General features: G+C 37.8%; 1 protein-coding gene across 1 annotated transcript; it reads right to left on the reverse strand.

Annotated features, from left to right (window-relative positions):
- Nucleotides 1–2,167: 2,167 nt before the first annotated feature.
- LOC121884681 (tetraspanin-9-like) lies at nucleotides 2,168–11,517 on the reverse strand. The gene is made up of 8 exons (XM_042393637.1): nucleotides 11,219–11,517; nucleotides 7,890–7,959; nucleotides 7,370–7,561; nucleotides 7,040–7,108; nucleotides 6,447–6,542; nucleotides 5,528–5,641; nucleotides 4,767–4,850; nucleotides 2,168–4,053 (listed from the first exon to the last, which is right to left on the reverse strand). Exons 2-8 carry the CDS (start codon nucleotides 7,956–7,958, stop codon nucleotides 3,991–3,993), a joined length of 687 nt encoding a protein of 228 aa, XP_042249571.1. The 5' UTR covers nucleotide 7,959; nucleotides 11,219–11,517; the 3' UTR covers nucleotides 2,168–3,990.
- Nucleotides 11,518–20,371: the final 8,854 nt, after the last annotated feature.

Here is a 20,371-nt window from a genome sequence, read left to right on the forward strand (position 1 = left end):
TTGGAACAAACACCTACTGACCACTGTAGCAGGGCCCATGCTCACAGGTGCCTGATTGGCACCTGATTGGCAGCACCTGAGGGTACCAGAAGCTCAAAACAAGAGTCAATAGCAACAGCAAAATAAGCTGTTTGGCATTGGCAGAGGAGATTTGGCAAATTTTTCATAGGCGCCACCCACATACTCAGCTCTGCTGCTCATCCCACAAATGCATGTTCCTTAAAAATGTGGCACCATTTAAAAGGGAAATAAACAGGCTTTCCCATGGTATAAGATTTATTGCCAAGAAGCATTTTTACAACAAAGAAGTAATCTACCAAACACAAGTTTCCTTACTTTTTGTGCTAAGTTTATCTGAAATAAACCAACATCTTTACTTTTCTTAACATAGATCATCTAGATGCAGTGTAATTCATAGTTCAGCTATACTAGATATTTGATATAATTAGTAGATATATCTTTTTATGTCCTGTTTTTGGATCCGGTTGCGGCAAACCAACAGCTATTTGAAATGGAATGAAGCCCACCAACTGCAGACAACCCAAAACAGTAGTGGAATGCGTCAAGTCTGTCCACAACACAATGCTCTTCCATAGCCCTCTGCTATCAGAAACTGACAAAAAACTTTATTTCTCAGAATGGAAGGAGAAATAATTAAAAGTGATGGCCTTAACATTAAACTATCGTATTGTTGGGTTATCAAGGGCACTTTTGTGTTTTTGTGTTGAGAAATGTTGAAGATATCATTACAAGAAAACCTTAACATGGTGACAGTGGGGAAAATACTTCCAGGCGGCAGGTACACCGGTCAGCCAATCAGTTCAATCTGATTGAACTTTGATCAATGAAATTGCACTTTAAGGTGGGGGATTGATCTCTCATTAAGGAAATATTTTTTGTATTCTTGTTTTATTAGTAGTGAGTGTAAGGACAGTGACAGAGGATTATGGATAAATAAATCCCGCAGACTATCTTTGTGCGCGCACACACATGCACGCACATCGAATCTTTTGATGTCCTAGGGAGCATCAAAAATGAAAGACTGCATGATTTTTCTTGCAAATCTGTGAGGATTGTCTACATTTTTTATACATTCTCCCAAATGTACTGCATTGTTGGATGAATATTGCAAGAGAAGACTGCCACGAGTCTCTCAAGTGATGTGGAACTTCAACTCCAGGTTGGTATGTATGGTCGATGACAAAAGAGTTGCGCTGTTTGAGCTGTTCCAGCACATCCTTAACCACACTGAAAATTTTGACCGTGAAACAGTACATTGTGCATCAAGACACTTATCACAAATGACAAGCTTTGACTTCTGTTTTTTTTCTCTTTGCTTTCATTGGCATTTTTCACTTTGCTGATGTGCTCTTTGGAATTCTTCAAAATAAGAGCTTAGAAGTTCAGTTCTGTCTGGCCAGATTTGCAGATTTTTGCCAGAGCCTCAAAGATGAGTGGGGTGATATGGAGGCCATTGGACAGCCAAGTCTAGCCAGAGAAAGACCAGACCCTTGTACGCACTACAGAGAGCTACACACCGCTGTAATCAACAGCATCCTCACACAAATTAAGAATCGATTTGAAGACTGCTGTTTGCTGTCACAGGCCTGGATGAGAACTACAGAACACAGTTCGACCTTGCCAGACTCAGAGCTGAGCTCAAGTGATGTATAACATCACAGACTTTCAGGGGAACAGCCTAAGTGATCTACTGACTTTTCTGAGGAACATAGGGCTTGCAGTCAGTATGTCACAACTTTATTCCCTCACATGCTTGATCCTAACAATACCAGTGTCCACAGCCTCAGTTGAATGATCTTTCTCAGCTCTCAAATGCATCAAAACGTATGTAAGGATTACAAACGGACAAACATGACTCTCAGCACTGGCATCTATTTCCATAGAGAAGGAGCTGCATTATTTACAATTGCATGCATTATTTACTCATTATTACAAATAATGAGTGCTACGTTTTACCCTATTTAAGAGAGACCTATTGTAGTGTTGTGGTTTATCTATATATATATATATATATATATATATATATATACATATATGTGTGTGTGTGTGTGTGTGTGTGTGTGTGTGTATATATATATACACACACACATATATATACACACACACATATACATACATATATATATATGTATATAGATTATATTGTATTGACGCTGTTGTGAAGACAACCAGATTGTTTTGGAAATAAGAGAGAGGAAAGAAGCATGTTCACTGAAGAGGTAATTGAAATTGTCACAAGTTCATGATATGGGAACAGGCAAAAGCTCCTGTAATGATGTGCACTGCATAGTAATAACATAGTTAGAGTAACATTATTGCTTCGCATAAACATGTAGTACAAATAACTATGGCAGGGGTTGGCGTCAGGGTGGCATCAGAGTTACATTAGAGGAAAACATTAGGAGAAAAAGCCTGAGTTTGATCATTCATTTAGTCTGTAGTGGAGACATGAAAGCAGATAGAAATTAGAATATGTGAATCTATATAAAATAGCATATATTGTGCCAGAGATGGACCATCTCCGGAGTCAGGCCAAAGTGTGCTTGACCAGCCTCCAAGCAGGTTGCATTTATGTGTCGCTGACCATGGCCAAGCTTCTGACTGAATCTCTGTGGTTTGAAGTTTAGTCTCTCTTCTGCATCCTTGTTTTCACTCTCAGATATCTGCTTTATTTAAACGTTTCCTTGCTTTCAGCCATATCGGAATGGCACTAAGTTACTGCAGATGAAAACATTTACTGCTGTTGCTGCTTCATATGTGTTCCACTGAAAAAATAATGGAAGGCTTTTATTGTGAAAAATTTATAGGAATTTATATGTGTTCATCCACCGTTTTACAGCTGCGACTTTGACCACTAGTCACAGCCATGATGTATACAGCCCGCTGCTTTTTGACTCAAGATAAGTGCGTCATTAGTTAAAGACACACCTTCAAGTGGGTAGCCCTGTGTTCCAGTACATGTGCATGGAAAAGGCCTATAGATCAGCCTGACAGCCGGCCTGAGTGAATACTGATCCAGGATTCTATGACTGTAGGGCTGGTAGCTTAGCTAACTGCTTTCTAGAGGGCTTTCTTCCCGTTAGTAGTAGCTAAAGCAGGGCTTATAAGGAACCAATCTAAATGCCAACAGTGTCATTATTCTATAGCCATTACACTGTGCAATCAACGTTTTCTTCATAATGATAAGTTAAAGCAAAAAGTTATCCATTTCTACTTTAAGGTTGTATTTGATTGGTATTGCTGGAGGTTTCCAAAAGAGGGCGCAATTGGGCAGTAGATAGAGATGCTGTGTTTCAGTGTTGATGCCCCATGTTGACAGTGTCTGATGCCACTTATTAAGTATATTATTAGTATGTTAGTATAGTATAGTATATTATTATTATTATTATTTCAGTATATTGTTTTTGTGTTGTGCCAAGTGGTTGCTGAGTGACATAAAGGAAGATCTAATGGTGATGCTGCAGTAGCCGCTATAGTGCACAGTGGTGTGCATGTGCATTTGTGTTGTTGAAAGTGAAGATCACCTGTCTTGTTGGTGTTGAAGCAGTAGTGCATATACTGCATGATATTTGTGTGTATTTTGTATTCGGCTGTGTTGGCTGTATCGGCACCAACATGAGGAATATGTGTGTGTGTGTGTGTGTGTGTGTGTGTGTGTGTGTGTGTGTGTGTGTGTGTGTGTGTGTGTGTAGGTAGGTGGGTGGGGGATGTTAGTGCAGTTCGTTACTGAGGGCCCTGACTGAAACCCCATGGTACACTGGTCAAACTAGGGCAAGAGACTTTTGAGGAATCTTAAGAGGAATTTCTAACCCAATGCATCAAGACATTTGAAAGACATCCATTTAAGGTCTGAACCCAAAGTAAGCACTACAGTACCACAGTCTGGTTTGGAGAGTATATTGAGATCCCAGAGCAGTTTGCGGTGAGCCATCACATTTTGGGTCAGTCAACAGCTGGTCTGCAGTCAGTTCAAGTACTTCTCAGCACACAGGTTTGACAGCACATCAGCATGGAGAACACCAGGGCCAAGATCTGACAAGAGAAGAGAAGGTATGCAAGTCATATAAATGTGTAACCTGCCAGGAAATAAAAACTCAATAACAGTCAGAATAACTTTTTTATTTGTTTATTTATTATTTAATTATGTTTGAAGCACCAATTTTCCCACAGAATCTTTTTCCTGAATTCTGAGTTCTCAAATTGAATGAAATGCAATCTTTTAAAACATCAAAGCATTTTGTCTGCAATAGCTGACAGAAAAAAATATGTTATTAAGCGCAACATTAACAACGTAACATACTATAATTAATGTGAAGCACTTCTCATCAAGCAGGTTTTTTTGTACACAGGCTACACTCAGGACACACTAAACAACTCTGATCAAGACTGACCAAAAAAGAATGTGGAAATACAGCTTAGCTCCTGGGTCCCCACTGACATTTGACACTGATGTTTTTGTATTACAGTAAAATGGTTAGAGATATCAAAATTATGTTAAATAGTAGTAAGATGCTATCTTTCCTATATAATCATTGAATTCAGAAGTGTGCTGCTAACACTCTGGATGTGTGCTGAATTTTAGGGAAGTGCAAGTGTAAGTGTGTAAAGCTTAATAACAATGTATTTTTGTCAATATCTGCTGGCCTTGAGGTGTTATGAACCTAACAGATGGAGAAAACATGACTAAGGTCAGAGATGCATCATATAGATAAAAGAAATGATAAATAAAGGTTGGAGATAACTACCTGCACAACACCAATACACACACCAAGCACCAGAACATGGGCGATGTTATCTAGCAGCCACTGTCTGGCCTTCTGGTAACAGGGCTGCAGAAGACAAACAAAGACAGAGTGTGGGGTAGGGGAGGCGCTCAGGAGGAATAGAATAAGTACACCAGGGAAAGTAGAAGAGTAGTAGTAAGGATGAAATGTAGAAAGAAGTGAAGGGAAGAATGATTAGAGTTATCTTAGACATCAATAAAGCCTACATCAATAAAGCTTTGGGACCCTACAATATCATCAAGCTGTAACTGGCAAGACATTTGACACAGACATTTGCATGATACTCTCACAGATTTCCATAATGGACAAATAAACAGATACACTGAGGTAGACCATCTCAGAAGCCATTTAAAATGGAATCCAGTTTATTACAACTTTGGCTATTTATATATTTATTCTGACCATCATTAAAAAAATTTACTCAAATGAATTGCTGAGATCAGGGAACACAGATATGAATAGAATGAGTACTGCAATCTTGGCACCAAGATGGCAGTATGACAGTAGACTGGCATTGACCAAGATACCACAAACCTTTGTGGCTAAATATTTTGGACTCCATTGCTGGAATCCATCATTTGTAAAGGTATTCAGGCACACTCACGCATCTGGAGCAAATTTTGATTTCATTTGGGGGATCAGTCAAAAACGAAAACAATTGCCAGTTGAAATTTTACCCCTCTACATTCCAAAAGCCCCCTAATGCTGAGCAGTAAACCAACCTCACTCCAACCATCAACACATTGGTCTGTCCCAACAGAGCAGCAAGATGAGGGCAGCGTTCCATTCAACACATCATACCAGTCTGTTTTGTTCGTTACTCCACAGCATTTGAACTGTGAGAAGAGAGAATAAGATACAAAAAGTAGAGTAATACCACTCAGCTACATAACTCATGTATACACAGTTGACTAGACAGTATTGAGAGGCAGACTCAGGGACAGAGGGTACACAGTGATTTCAGTACTGTCACTAAGACTAAGCAGCCAAACAAACCAGCAGGTGGATGTTAGATGTTGTAACTGTTGTAACTGGAGCTGTGATAAAGGAAAGCAAATAAAGAACTTACAGTATAAAGAAAAAGGCAATGGAAATGGTAAATGGACTGCACTTATATAGCATCTTTCTAGTCTTCCATCCACTCAAAGCACTTTTATACTACAAGCCATATTCACCCATTCACACACACACATTCATATGCTGATGGCAGGGGCTGCCATGCAAGGTGCCAACCTGCTCGACAGGAGGATCTAATCATTCACACACTGATGGCACAGCCATTGGGAGCAATTTGGGGTTCAGCATCTTGCCCAAGAACACTTTGACATGTGGACTGGAAGAGCCAGGAATCGAACCACTGATCTTCTGATTAGTGGATGACCCACTCTACCTCCTGAGCCACAGCTGCCCCGGAATGATCTGTGCAGCATCACGCAGGACACTCAGATGTCTGTAGACATTGAAATGAGAGCTGAAGAGCTTAAGGTAGATGCCTATTCCTATTTTAGCCATTTTCAGCACTACATTTGAAGCACACGGACCCTTTGAGATTGTGACAACTTGACATAATTTGTATTTCCTTTATTGGCATGCAACCTATCCTTTATTCATAGAATATAAGAAGCCATGATTTGCCCTTACCTTTTTCTGGACATTGTCCCAGGATTTTTTCAGTCCAGGCTCGGAATTATAATTATTCATTCCTTCCTTTAATTCACCTTGTACTTTGGAATCCAGCTGACCAAAGGAAAGAAAGACATACAGTTGATCATTCAAATGATCAATCCATCCATTATCTGGAGCCCAACAATTATGACTTTATCATCAATTAAAATCAGTTATTTTTCTGATGAATAATTTCCCAAAGCCTAATGTTTTGAAGATTGTTTGTTTTGCTTAAAATACCTAAAGACATTCAATTCACAGTGATATTAATTAGTCAGAAATAATAATGAATCATTTTTTAGAACCTGGAACAACAGAATGTGATTTTACTTGATAAACGTCTTCAATAGTTAATGAATTCTCAAAACCGTGGTTCACTATTTTTTATTTTTTATTAGTCAATTAACTCTTCGGCACTTAAAATTTAAAGATGAGCTCCTGCCAACATGCTTCAACTTTGACGCAATGCAGTGGAGTGTCATCTGACAAAGCCTAAGACCTGTACTATCTCATTCCTGTGTGCACTGCACACTTCTTCAACTTTTGAACATTGTAGATGGTGAGCTCACCTTGTCATAGGTGTATACCAACACTAGAGTCACCTCTGTCACGACCAGGATAAAAAGGATCACAAAGAACTGCAGAATAGAGAGCAGTTGGAGACTGACATCATAGTGTATACAAGAGCAAGCTATGTAAGCATTAAGATTAGAATATCTGCAATGTGAGCATGAACCGTGAGTTCAGTTTGTGTCTGAGCATTTTTGTTGTATCTCTCTCTTTCCCCTCATTTCCTGCCATCTCCCTACTGTTGGCTATCAAATAAGGGCATAAAAATGCCCAGAAAACATTACAAAAAAAGGAATATCTGCAACTTTGTTGTTATGTGGCTCTCTCACCATGACCAATAGGCAGCGCTGCTCCTTAAGGGCTCCAAGACAACCCAGGAAACCTGTCACCATGGTAATGCCACCAGCAACTAGCAGCAGATTGGCAACTGAGAGGGATGGGAAGGACAGAGGAAGAGACGAAAACTCCGCTTGCGTGAAGGACAGCCACACTCCAACACCAAACAAACCGCATCCTCCTAGCTTTTAGGAAATGTAATGTCAAATCAGTGTCGAAACGTAGCATTCATCACAATGCAATGTCCTGAAAGTTGTGTTTCTGGTAGAGAGTGGGAAATCACAAATGAATGATGTAACAGTGAGATTAAGTCGACATGTCTGTAGAACTCAATGTTAAATCATTTTCGAGGCATGCACTAAGCATATTAAAACTTATCTCTCCACAACTCTTTAAATTGAGAAATGCTAAACTGGTAGAGGCTACAGAGAAATCTCAAATTAACTTTTTTGGAAATGCATCCACATAAACAAATATAACACCAACTTGGGACAGATTTGTGCAAATACTGACCCAGAAGATGAGGTTAAAGACAAACATCGAATATTTGACACAGCACAAACACCTCTGACATGCTGACATCCTGCAAAAGAAAGAGAGAAACAGAGGAGCAGTAGAAGTATGTTTTATGCTTCATGTTACCAGTAACAATATATTATTGGCTAGAAAGTGCAAAATATCCAGTGTGTTTTTATGCTCTTATGCGTGTTACTATGGTGACTGAATGTAAAGTATCTTTTATGACTTTGTTGTAGTGTGTTTTGGGTTTCCTTGGTGAGAGGGCTGCAGTGTGATGAGGGAGATGGAAAATTTGTAAAGTAGGTTGTATATGTGTACAATCATAAAATGTAATACTAGAGTTTAACAGATTCTGTCAGTTGGTACAACATACAACACCTTCTGTTCTTTTGCTTCCACAGACCTACAAAAAGAACCCAACCTACAGGCTACTGCAAGGATGAACATACACAATTCATTTGTCCACAGTCAACTTGAGAATGTCTTTTTGCTGACTGTGGATTTTGTCTCCAAGTTCTTACATTGGAAATGTTAGGAAACAGTCACTTAACACCTGGTATGGACAAGAGGAATAACTACAGTGATTGAATCTTTTAATGTCAATGTTCATGTGACTATTTTTTACAGGAGACGTGAAAATTTTTTAAATTCATCCTTTAAATCTAGCTGTTTTCTTATGTTTTCAATTATTTCATAGTTTTGATGATGTTACTTAAAACATCCAGACATACATTTTTTTTTCTTTTTACACCTTCTGAGTGTGCATGAGTGTTCATGTTTGTGTGTACGTGAGCATGTTCTGATTTGTCTCTAAATGAGTTTTCCTCACACCGCCTGCTGACCCCACACAGGAAGTCAAACTGCTGACAGGAAGGAAGCTCCCTCCCCTCCTCAGTAGACCTAATTATACTGCTGAAGGCATTTCCCATGACCACAGCAATCCTGTGACTCACAGGAGAGCTCAGGGCACAGGTCTTTTACCAACAAACCAACATTCTGAGGGAATCATAATTATCAATTCATGAGTTTGGACATTATATTTATCTGTGTTATGATTTCCAAAGCTCCAGCTGATCAAGTGTGTAAACTGCAAAAAATATTTTGAATCGTAATATGTTTAATATTTGTGAGTTAGTCAGTGAATTATAAGTGTGTTAGTCAGAGATAGACTGGCTGGCTGGCTGGCATCAGGATACAAATTCAGCAATAATGTTATTTGTGTGGCTTAAGACTTAAAGTATGTATTGTAAACACAAATATCTCATCCGAAGGCAGATTTAACTACCAGTGATACTATATGCATATAAACTATACTATACTATACATATACTATACATTCTGCATTATGAATGTTGTACTGACTGTTTAAAAGTAAAAGGGTGTAAAAGCTTTGTTTTTGCTCTTTTTGTGTCAGTGCATGCAGTCTTGGCGTTATTCCCATCCAGGAATTTGGCCACACAAATAACACCGTGTTATCTGGTGACTTTCAGGACAATGTGTCGTGGTGGTTGTGGTGACGGCAGCTGTTGAAAACACTTTCCGTATTACGTTATGTAAATTAAATGGTGTTGCCACTGAGAAGCATTCACATTTCCTCACTTATTTTTCTGAAATTAATCTTTTTAAATTGCTTATTTGAGATGGAACACTGAGTCTCATTGCAGTATACACACTGATGTTCACAAGTTGAACAGACAGTAGGCTGGTCAAAGCAGTGAATAATAATGAATAGCCTGCTGAATACTGGCTATGTGACTACACATTTTACACAATATTTAGCCACACACTCTACGTTTAGTGTGTGCACAGTGTCAAAGCAGGTTAATTGGTTGAATATGGGCCACTTTCTGATTGAAGATAACAGTATAAAATCACAAGATAGACTGTACTGCCAATTTATAGGCTACGTTTTGTTTTCCACATTATAAGAAACGTTACGTGGTGAATGCTTCTTGATGAGCACAGTTTAATGTATGTAAATGGTTGGTGTAGATGATAAACACTTGATTGATTGATTAAAGTAAAATTGATAAGGCTTTTAGGAGCCAGCTGCCGTCACTATGAGCCACCACAACGCATTTAGCTGAAAGTTGCCAGTTAACACAGTCACTGGTCTTATCTGCTGACTTTCTGGGCACCCATCAGTCTCACCCATCATGGTATTTCATTGATGCTTCACACATGACACAAATCAAATGGCATTTATGTTTTTATGAATGAATTTGTCACCTCCAGCCCATGTCAACCATGTCTCCTAGACATTACGTTCATGAATAACGAAACTGTTTTCCCAGTTACATTGCATTGACAAACATTATCTCTGCCTGGATTATGTTCACAGGTAACATTTTTTCGAATAAATGAAGCTTAATTTATATATGGCTCTGAGGTCATAGGGAGGAGATTGGGGTGGATAGTGAACATACAAGATGCAGGACTCTGACAGCAGAGACCCGGGTTCACATCCTGAGTCCTGTGTGTGTTCAGGTGTAGGCAACAAAAGTAGTGAAAGATGCTAGTGTGGCTTAAATTTTCAGCAGCATTGTGTTTCTAACAAAACATATGTTGCAATTAAGTTGTATATGAACGTAATTACTAGGAGACAGGGTTGCCAAATGTATACTTTGCGTTGTTTTTGTCAGCCAGTATGGAGATACAGTAGAGTGGTATAACATTGCAACAACCAGTTGGCCACATTCGACCTCCTTTACTGGATTTCTTACATTATAGTATCACTGAATTGAACTTATTATCACATTTTTGCATTATGTATTTTGCCTCTATTTCTAATTCAAAAATACCCCATCATATATGCACCAAAACTTTTTTCCTCAGCCCCTTGCCTCTTGGCCTTTCCACCAAGTTGAGAAAAACATTAATTTTAGAGAACATTTTTAACATTTCAATATTTTTATGCACTGATGTACAGCCCAATGACATTGTTTTTTCAAGTTTACTTACTTTTGGTGGAATGTTGTTGTAAGCCCTTTTGGGGGTTTTTTTTTTTTTTAAATCTCAACAGCACAATCATTTTTCCTGCTTTAATGCCTTTATTTTTTGTATCTTATTACATGTGCAAAACAATAAAATAAAACTAAACTTTGACAGGCCAGTGTGTCTGAAGAGATCTCCAGAGGAATAGGACCATAGTTACATCTTAACACATGTTAATGAAATACCAACATATTCAACGACTATTTGGATTAAATACTTATTCATTTAAACATGCTGAGTTTTGAACATAGTATATAATTGAAGTGGAACTTTGATGATGAGATTTAGCATCGGAATATAGTTCCAACTGAAATTTAAACAGATTTTACCTGAAATTGAGTTTCAGTTCTTTTAAATCTTGTCTTTGTTATGCTCCTCTTCGTAGTTCCCAACTCCTTCACCTTCTGGTTTTGATCTTTTCTTCGTTTTTCCTTTTTAGATCTCCTGTGGATCAGTCCCTGAACCAGCCAGGCTTTTCAACAAGATTTCCTTTCTTCTCTTCTGCTGTAGTGCTCCTCACTAATAGACTGTGTTCACCCCTTTCCCCAATTAACTTTCTTGTCTTCTTTCCTGATTCTAAACTTTATATTGACTTTATGTAGTTTTCCATATGGTAGATTGTATTCTCCTCTCTCCTCAACTCTTTCCAGATGTGTTTGTTTTTGCTGTCTCTCTCTGAGCTCCTCCTCATTTTTTCCATTTACATGTCTATCCATCAAGATGGGTATTTTTCAAATCTTTTTTCATGAGGCCAGTGTGTCTTAAAAATAAACATGCAACACAACTATCCCACAAATACTAAAAAGTGTCAATTTTGTATAATGTCACCACTTTTACTTCACATAATATCTGCCATTTCCAAAGCATACTGTTGCCAGTGCTCTTTATTCCTCTCACTACATTATGAACATCAATTTGCAGAGACCTAAAACTTCAAAGTGAACATAGTCATTGTCAAAGTTATATTATCATTGCCTAGCAATGCACAAGTGTAGAATGATTTTAAAAACATCGAAGAATAAATAAAGAAAAATAAAAGCAGATATCTGGCTCTATTTTCATGTATGGTTATATATGTTGGGACTTAGTAGGAGCAGTTTTGGTTTTTAGCAATAATTAATAAGTATCTTTGATTATTTAAAAAAGTTATTAATATAAATTAATAACAGATAACAGGTAATGTGGTGTAATTTCATTAAAAGTCATTGGTGTGCTTAAAGACAATATTAAGCTATGCAGATTGATTTTATAAGTTTATAAGCAATAAGGGCTAGTGTGATACAATTTGTATTGGTGTAGTTATAATCTCATGAACCATATTTAATCACAATGTACGTATAGAGGCACGGTAGAAGAATCATAATCATACACTGGAGAAATGTGAGTGTGTTTGTATTACATGTCACTTTGCTTGGGTCTGCTAAAGTCTTCACCTTTTAAAAAAAATACTGTTTGGAGGAGATCAAGAAATAAAGGTGTAAAATGACTAGAATAACTTATAAAAAAAAATAAAAGGCCAGAAGACAACTTGGCAATAATGGTGTAAAATGATTCCCAATACTTATATAAAAATTGGATATAATCAGGTAGAACTGAATATGCCAGTACATATCCTCAAACAGCTCAAAACCTGTTTTGAAGAGTTTTGACCAACAACGAGTGACGGAGATAAAAGATACATCATAACTGGTCAAAAATTAGGGAGGGTGGATGATAAGGTGTGACCTAAGCCGACTCAAGGGCATAAAAACAATGCCCCAAAGAAAAAACCTTCAGAGCGATTTGGTTCGTTGTAAAAGTGCTGATTGCTCCCCTTTTTTGCCGGCATTAAAGAACACTTTGCTGCTTGGACCTCTGACTCCCTTTTTATTTTCAAAAGAGAGTTTTTTTTTTGCTCTGGTACCTTTTTCTGCAACAATTTGATACTACAGTAACAGATAACCAAAACAGCGAAAAGAGTCTCAAAAGGGGTCTTCACTTTAAAAATGACAAGATATTAGAAAATGTTAATGTCTTGTCATTTTTAAAGGTGAGCAGTGAAGGTTTGAATTCAAGCACTGACCCTGTCACCAAGCTGTTATCACAGTCTGTATGCAAACAATCAGGAAACTTCTCTTTAAATGCATGACAAAGTTTATTAACATTAGCAGTATCAATTATAAATCAGTATGCTTCAATTAACAAACATCTTTCATACAACTATAACTATCAAACACAAGCAATCACAATATGGCAGTTCTACACAGCCAGACAATATATAGCAGCAATACATGTGTGTGTGGTGTGTGTGTGTGTGTGTAGGGGGGGTTGTGAGAGAGGAAGTAGGAGGAACAAGATGTTGGATGTGAACTGCATGAGGTTACATCACACGAGTTCCGGTCAAGATGGCAGACATGATTACGATATTTGACCAGTGACTGTGATTTAATGGTGACCACCAGTCAACCAACACGTGCCTCTGACCACTACAATGGTGTCAGTCTCTAATGACAATGGTGATTGTCTCTGTTGCTTAGCAACACGTGTCTGACTACAGAGTAGTGTATGTGTGTCAAAACGTACATGTACATGCAAGTGGGTTAGTAAAGAGGAGAGGGTGAAAACACGTGGGTGTTCGCCGGCCATGGTCTGATTTCAACAAATAAAATGCAACCCATGATCTCACATACGATGGCAAGCTGACACAGAGCAGTCCAACCAGTTGGATAAGCACAAATCAGTTTAGCGTGATAAACAAAACCAAACAAGCAGCAAACAGCAATAATATTTTCACAGTATTCTCAGCCGCAAAACTGGACTCACAGTCTGTTAATGTCACAACAAACAACAGCAATAAAACTGAAAATAATACACACCTTAACAACCTATCTCTGCCCAGACTAATGCCTCTTACTTGTGTTGTTTAAGGACATGAGTAGGGTGTGTTTCAGTTCATCTTTTGGGTCTGGCTCAGTTCCTCAGCTCGGATGCTGACAAGATGTTGTCTTCACGCTCTGTCGGTGGGTTTCATGTCAGCTGATCCTCAGCAGTGGTGCGGAGAAAACAGCGGAGTTGACTCAGTTGACGATGAGTGGTGCACAGAGGTTATCCTTCATCATTCTTTTGCAGGAAAGAGTGAGAGCGCTGGATTGCACAGCAGGCGGTCTTCTTTATGGGGCCAGAACAGTGATATTAACATTTTGGCATTGAAAATAAAATTTGGCATTCAAAACAAAACCTGAGCTGAAAAAGAAAACATTGGCATTGAAACACTTCTATTGGTAAACTGAAACAGGTATTGGAACTATAAAAAGTTCCACTGAAAAATAAAACATGCACATTAAAAAAATACAATCTTACAATTTTATCATCTTATTTTATTTTGATATTTTTTGCATGATGATGTGTTTTTCAATGTCAATCTTCAGAGTTTTTCTTCATGTCTCTCTTTTTTCAGTGACAGAAAGTTGAAAGTGAAAAACAGAAAGTTGAAATGGAAAACCGGTGACGCTGAAAAAATATTGACAGTGTAAAAAAAATCTGTCACTGTTTTGGTGTAGAGAGGAGGGCCCTTGCTGGGCCTGCATTACCCAATGTGCCTTGCAGTGCGACGAAGATTTGATATCAGATTTGATTTCAGAATTGCCACAGCAGCTTCCAAGTGAAGGGGGGCGCTCAGAAAGAAGCTAACTGCCTTTATAGAGTGCCCACAGACAATGTGCTACTAGTGATCACCGAATAATCAAGAGAGCAAAACAGTACAGGCCTGCTTAGAATAGACAGGAATACATTTCCATTCTGCTACAATTAGATAATGTGTTTCTAAGGTGTTTAGGGCCAAGCACCATAACTTCAGTTTTGTCTGAGTTTAGTAGCAGGTCATCCAAGTCTTTATGTCCTTAAGGCATGCTTGGAATTTAGTTAACTGATTTGTTTTATCTGGCTTCACTGATAAATATAATTGGGTATCATCTGCATAACAAATTTATGGAGTGTTTCTGAATAATATTACCTAAAGGAAGTATATATATGGTGAATAGTATTAGTCCAAGCAAAGAATCTATAACTTTTGCGTGCATGGAGTTAACATACACAAACTGAAATAGAGCTGATGAATAGGACTTAAACCAGCTTAATGCAGTTCCTTGAATACCAATTAAATGTTCCAGTCTCTGTAATAGAATGTGATGGTCAATGGTGTCAAATGCAGCACTAAGATCTAACAGGAAAAGTACAGAAGGAAGTTCTTCCAATTAGGGGGTTTTCTGTAACATTCACTAATGCTGTCTCTGTGCTATGATGTGCTCTGAATCCTGACTGAAAATCCTCAAATAAACTCTTGTTATGTAGAAAGTCACACAACTGATTGGCAACTGCTTTTTCAAAGATCTTAGAGAGAAAGGGAAGGTTAGATATGGGTCTGTAGTTGGCTAAAATGCCTGAATCAACAGTAGGCTTTTTAAAAAGAGATTTAATTAGGGGAGAGTTGGACAGTTGTAACACTTTTTGCAATTTTCCCGATAAATCAAAAACCATTTACACTGGAATACTCCATTTGATATATTATAAACTTCAAATGTGTCAGCTACTGAAACAATGTATTTAAGTGATTTTATGAAATATGTACAGCTTGCAAAATTGATTTAAATACAGTCAGTCCACTGTTACAACTGTCCCTGTACACTGGGACAGTTGTAACACATGCCAGGGATGGTTTTAACATGTCTAAAATATACATATTTAACCAATCAAATACTCAAAATAAAAAAGTTATTAATATAAAAGTGAAAAATTAGTTGAACATTTAATAAATCTACATGTAGCCTAGGCCTTTTCTAGCTTAATATGTAGCCTACCTCCTTTGAGCTCAACCCATAACACAAATCAGCTACCTAGGTCAGGTAGTTTCTCAGATGGATTTCCTGTTCTGTGGAGAAAACCTTCTTGGGGGTCCAGTACTCTGGGAAGTTTGGATCCCTCTTCTTGTGAAAACGGCACAGGGTAACATGGCAAATGCCATATGATTTGGCCACTGCCCTGACTGTAACAAGGCGTTACAACCGTCCCAGTATCACCAGTTATGTTTTCACCTCATCTGAATGATCTTGACTGCTGGTTTGACACATGTTAGCCATTTCTACTCACATTCTACTCTACTTACAAAACAGTATTTATAATAGTACATGTTTGGATTCCCAGACATTTGATCTCAGGACAGTATCCAAAAAATAAATCTGATAGAAAAGTTAAATTTTTATCTCAAAAACACATATTTGCTGGTAACTTTTTCTATGAGTTTCATATGTGGCTCATTTTTTGTAAGTAAGAAGACAATCTAACTGAGCATGTGTAGAGTGAGTGTAATCACTGTAGCTTGTTTCTGATTGGGGATATTCAAGGTGTTACAACCGTCTCGTGTTACAGCTGTTCCTGGTCTCTCCTACAGCGACTTTAAAGGACTATAGCCTGGTACTAAAGACAGATTGATCATATCTAGAAAAGACATGCTAACTGAGGGTAAGTCTTCCTTAGGCAGCCTAGCTGACATGGGGTCTAGGAGACAGGTTGATGGTTTAGATGAAGAAATTGTTGAAGTTAGTTCAGGAAGGTTGATTGGAGAAAAACAGTCTAAATATATATCAGGTTTTACAGCTGTTTCTAAGGTTCCTGTGTTTGGGGATAAATTGGTGTGTTGAGAGCAGAAGGTGATGAATTTTGTCTCTAACTGTTAGAATTTTATCATTAAAGAAGCTCATGAAGTCGTTACTACTGAGAGCTATAGGAATACATGGATCAAGAGAGTTATGACTTCTTTGTCAGCTTTGGCCAAAGTGCTGAAAAGGAACCTAGGGCTGTTTTTATTCTTCTCTATTAATAAAGAGTAAGAGTCGCCCCTGGCATTACAGAGAGCCTTCCTATATTTTTTAAGACCATCTTGCCAGACTAAACGAGATTCTTCAAGTTTGGTGGTACACCATATCTGTTCAAATTTTCACTGTTTGCTTTAATATGCGTATTTGGGAGTTATACCATGGAGCTAGCCTCTTTTGTTTTATTATCTTCTGTTTTAAAGGTGCGATGGAGTTGAGTGTCATTCACAATAAGCCTGCAGCACTATCAACAAGATGATCAATTTGAGAAGGACTAAAAGTTAGCATAAGAGTCCTCTGTTGTATTGAGACATGGCATTGAATTCAATACTGATGGAATTGCTTCCTTAGATTTAGCTACAGCACTATCAGATACACATCTAGTGAGGACATTTTTGTCTAATGGCATGTAGTCCTGAGAATTCAGATAAAAATTCAGACTACGGGCCATGAGGGCGGTACACTATAACAAAGTAAAGTTTTCCAGGTTGGGTGAGAGATATTAAGAACAAGGCTTTCGAATGAGTTATAATTAAATTTAGGTCTTGGGTTGATAATTAGGCTTGAGTTGAAGATCTCTGCAACTCCACCTCCTCTGCTGGTGTCTTGAGGAACGTGAGTATGTGAGTATGTGGATTCATTTAGGCTAACATATTCTTTATTAAACATCCACTGTTACATAATTTAATTATATATGCACATGTCACATTTAATTTTTGCTCTTGTCATCTTCATATATTTCATACACTTAATGTCTTTGTCCATAGCAGTGCTCATAATTCCTTTGTACAGTCAATATTTCATTGCAAGTTTTATATCCAATTTCAAAACTATTACTATTCCATTCTGTAAATAGATTTTAAAATGTCAATTTAATTTTAATATTACTTTGTTATTTCATTATTACTAGTATTACATTACTTTTGTCTATTTATATTCTTCTGTGTTGCATTTTTTGGGAGCAAACACCAAGACACATTCTCTGTACGCTTGCATTGGCTACCTTTCATCTGACTACAACTAAACATTGGCTAAACAGATTCTGATTGAATGGGCTATGTCATGCTGACATAAAATCACAAAACCATAAATCATAAAGAAACAGAAAATCTTTGTGTAAATAGTAGCTGATGCATAATGTCAAAAGCCTACTGGATATGCTCATATGCCTGGGCATTTTTGCAGCCTGGTTTCTTCCCTAAATGATAATTAAATCAAATAATTAAATTAATAATAATAAAAGTGATCATAACGCCTTATACGCTGATACTGTTTCATATTTGATAACATTTTGTAGACAAGTGGCCATTGTATAGGCAGAGTGGGATAATTAAGTTCATAATAATAAAAAATAATAAAAGTAAAGTTCATGCACAAATCATTCAGTGATACTGCCTGCTTTAGTTTATTCAGACACAATTATCAGTTACACACAAATCGTACATAAATATGGCCGTGGATCCTCGTGCTGCAGGATAACAGATAAATGTAGTATGTTGCTTATGAAAAAAGATGTAAGAAGTACGTATCTTAATTGCACATATTGTGTTCTTCTAGATGTTTATAAAAGTGTAGCCCCATAACTGAAGTTCCTCAGCCAATAAAGTAATGGCAGGTACTTCAGTTGTTTGTAATTTGTTTGCTCTGTGAGGTCACCTGAGCCAGACGGTCAAAGGAGCTTCCACGCATGCAGTATCCTGACATAACCAGAAATGATTTGGGTCATATGCATATTGCATGGCATTATTATTGTCATTACACATAAGGCTGACTTCTTGTTGCCAATAGGTAGTGCTACACAAGTGGGTCATTAATGCAGCAAAGTGGAGGTCACCCGACATTCATATGCATTTTCATGAATATCGGACGTTGCACAGTTAAATATCACTTCCTATGTCCACTAGAGAACACCCACTAATTATACATCATGTCGCCGTTTATCATGTATAGACCACACCATGTAAATTTCATGTAAACTGGATGATGTTTGTCACATAAGGCTGACTCTTATCGAAATACATCTCTTATAAAAGTACAGCACCTGTACCTTCCTGTTGTCAGTATGTGGCGCTATGACTATGAGTCAATATTGACATGTAGATGTGTGCAGACCTGGGCTCTTATCAAGCATGTGAAATTTGGGGCACATTGGACAAAGTTCAGTGGCATCGCAACTTCCTGTCTCTTGGTGAAACATGCAAATTGACTGGCAAGCCATGTCAAGGGCGTTCCATGAAAACCCAAGATTTTGATAATTTTGCATTGCAAAGGTCTTTAATTTGAAGTTTAATTTGAAGTTACTCTGGTTAATTCTCTAGGAGGAGTTTATTCATTTACAGGGCCTGCAAATGGCAAAACCCGTGCAAAAATTGCACAGTGAATTCAAAATGGCTGACTTCCTGTTGGGCTAATGATATGGCTCCAAGAGGCCTTTTTTAAGTTTGGAGATTAACATCTGCCTACCAAATTTTGTATGTCTAGGTCTACCTCGAGGGCTCCTCTGCTGAAATTTTTAGGGGGCACTATTGAGTCCCCTTGCGACACCCAACCAAGATTGTTAGTGAACATGTGAAATTTGGGAAATCTCTGATGTTGTGGAGTTGAGTTGTAATAGTTTCTTTTTTCATGTCAAAACATTGAAATTTGCTGTGTTGCCAGGGCAATGGCATTCAACTAAAACTCACAAGTTTCACAATATAACATCATGAAGGTCTTAAGGCTTCTCTAACCAAAAATTGATGTGGATCTGGTCAACCCGCTAGGCAGAGGTCGTAAAAGTACAGCACTTGTAACTTCCTGTTGCCAGTAGATGGTTCTATGCCAGTGACTCATTATTGACATGTAAATGTGTTCAAGATGTGACTCTTATCAAGCAAGAGATATTTGGGGCAGATTGGATGATGTACATTCGAGTTACATCAACGTCCTCTTTCATGGTGAAACATAAAAATTTGCACATTGCTGTGGCAAAGGCATTCCATGAAAAGTCACAACTTTAATAACTTTCATTGTAAAGGTCTTTAGATGACACTGACCAAATTTGAAGTTGTTCTGGTTCTAGGCTCTATGGCTCTATGAGTTTGTTTAAGTGCAACATCTCCAAATGGCAAAAACTGCACAAAAATTGCACAGTAAATTCAAAATGGTTGACTTCCTGTTGGGCTTAGGGTATGGCTCCAAGAGGCTTTTTTGTACATCTGCACATGATACATGTGCCTGCCAAATTTTGTACACATCGATGAAACCTAATCAAATTTTGCAAGGGCGCTATCAAGCCATTTTGCCACAGTCATGCCCAAGACCAATAAAACATATCACATCATTTTTACCACTTCTGATGCATGTGCAAAGTTTCTTGAGTTTTTGAGCACCTTTAACCCCTCAAAAATGAGATTTGTTTACAAGAAAAATAATAATTAAAGCTGCAAGCAGCGATGAATGGGCCCTCACACCTTTATGTATGTCAGGGTGCGCCACAGTTGAAGGTCTTTTATTGCAGGCATGTAAATGTCTTCAGGCCTGGACACTTATCGAATGTTTCATGGAGGAGTTAAATATCTCTTCCTGTTTTCATTATATGGCGCTAAAGAACACCCACTAATTATATGTCATGTAGCTATGTATTATGTGTAG

This window comes from Thunnus maccoyii, chromosome 18 (assembly GCF_910596095.1).
Source record: "Thunnus maccoyii chromosome 18, fThuMac1.1, whole genome shotgun sequence".
Lineage (NCBI taxonomy): Eukaryota > Metazoa > Chordata > Actinopteri > Scombriformes > Scombridae > Thunnus > Thunnus maccoyii.

Coding starts and splice junctions, on each gene's coding strand:
- LOC121884681 (XM_042393637.1), bottom strand. CDS start 7,958: ATGTCAGCATGTCAGAGGTGTTTGTGCTGTGTCAAATATTCGATGTTT. Junction 6,543..7,039: donor TGGTATACACCTATGACAAG/GTGAGCTCACCA, acceptor TCCTTTGGTCAG/CTGGATTCCAAAGTACAAGG. Junction 4,054..4,766: donor TGTGTATTGGTGTTGTGCAG/GTAGTTATCTCC, acceptor TTCTCTTGTCAG/ATCTTGGCCCTGGTGTTCTC.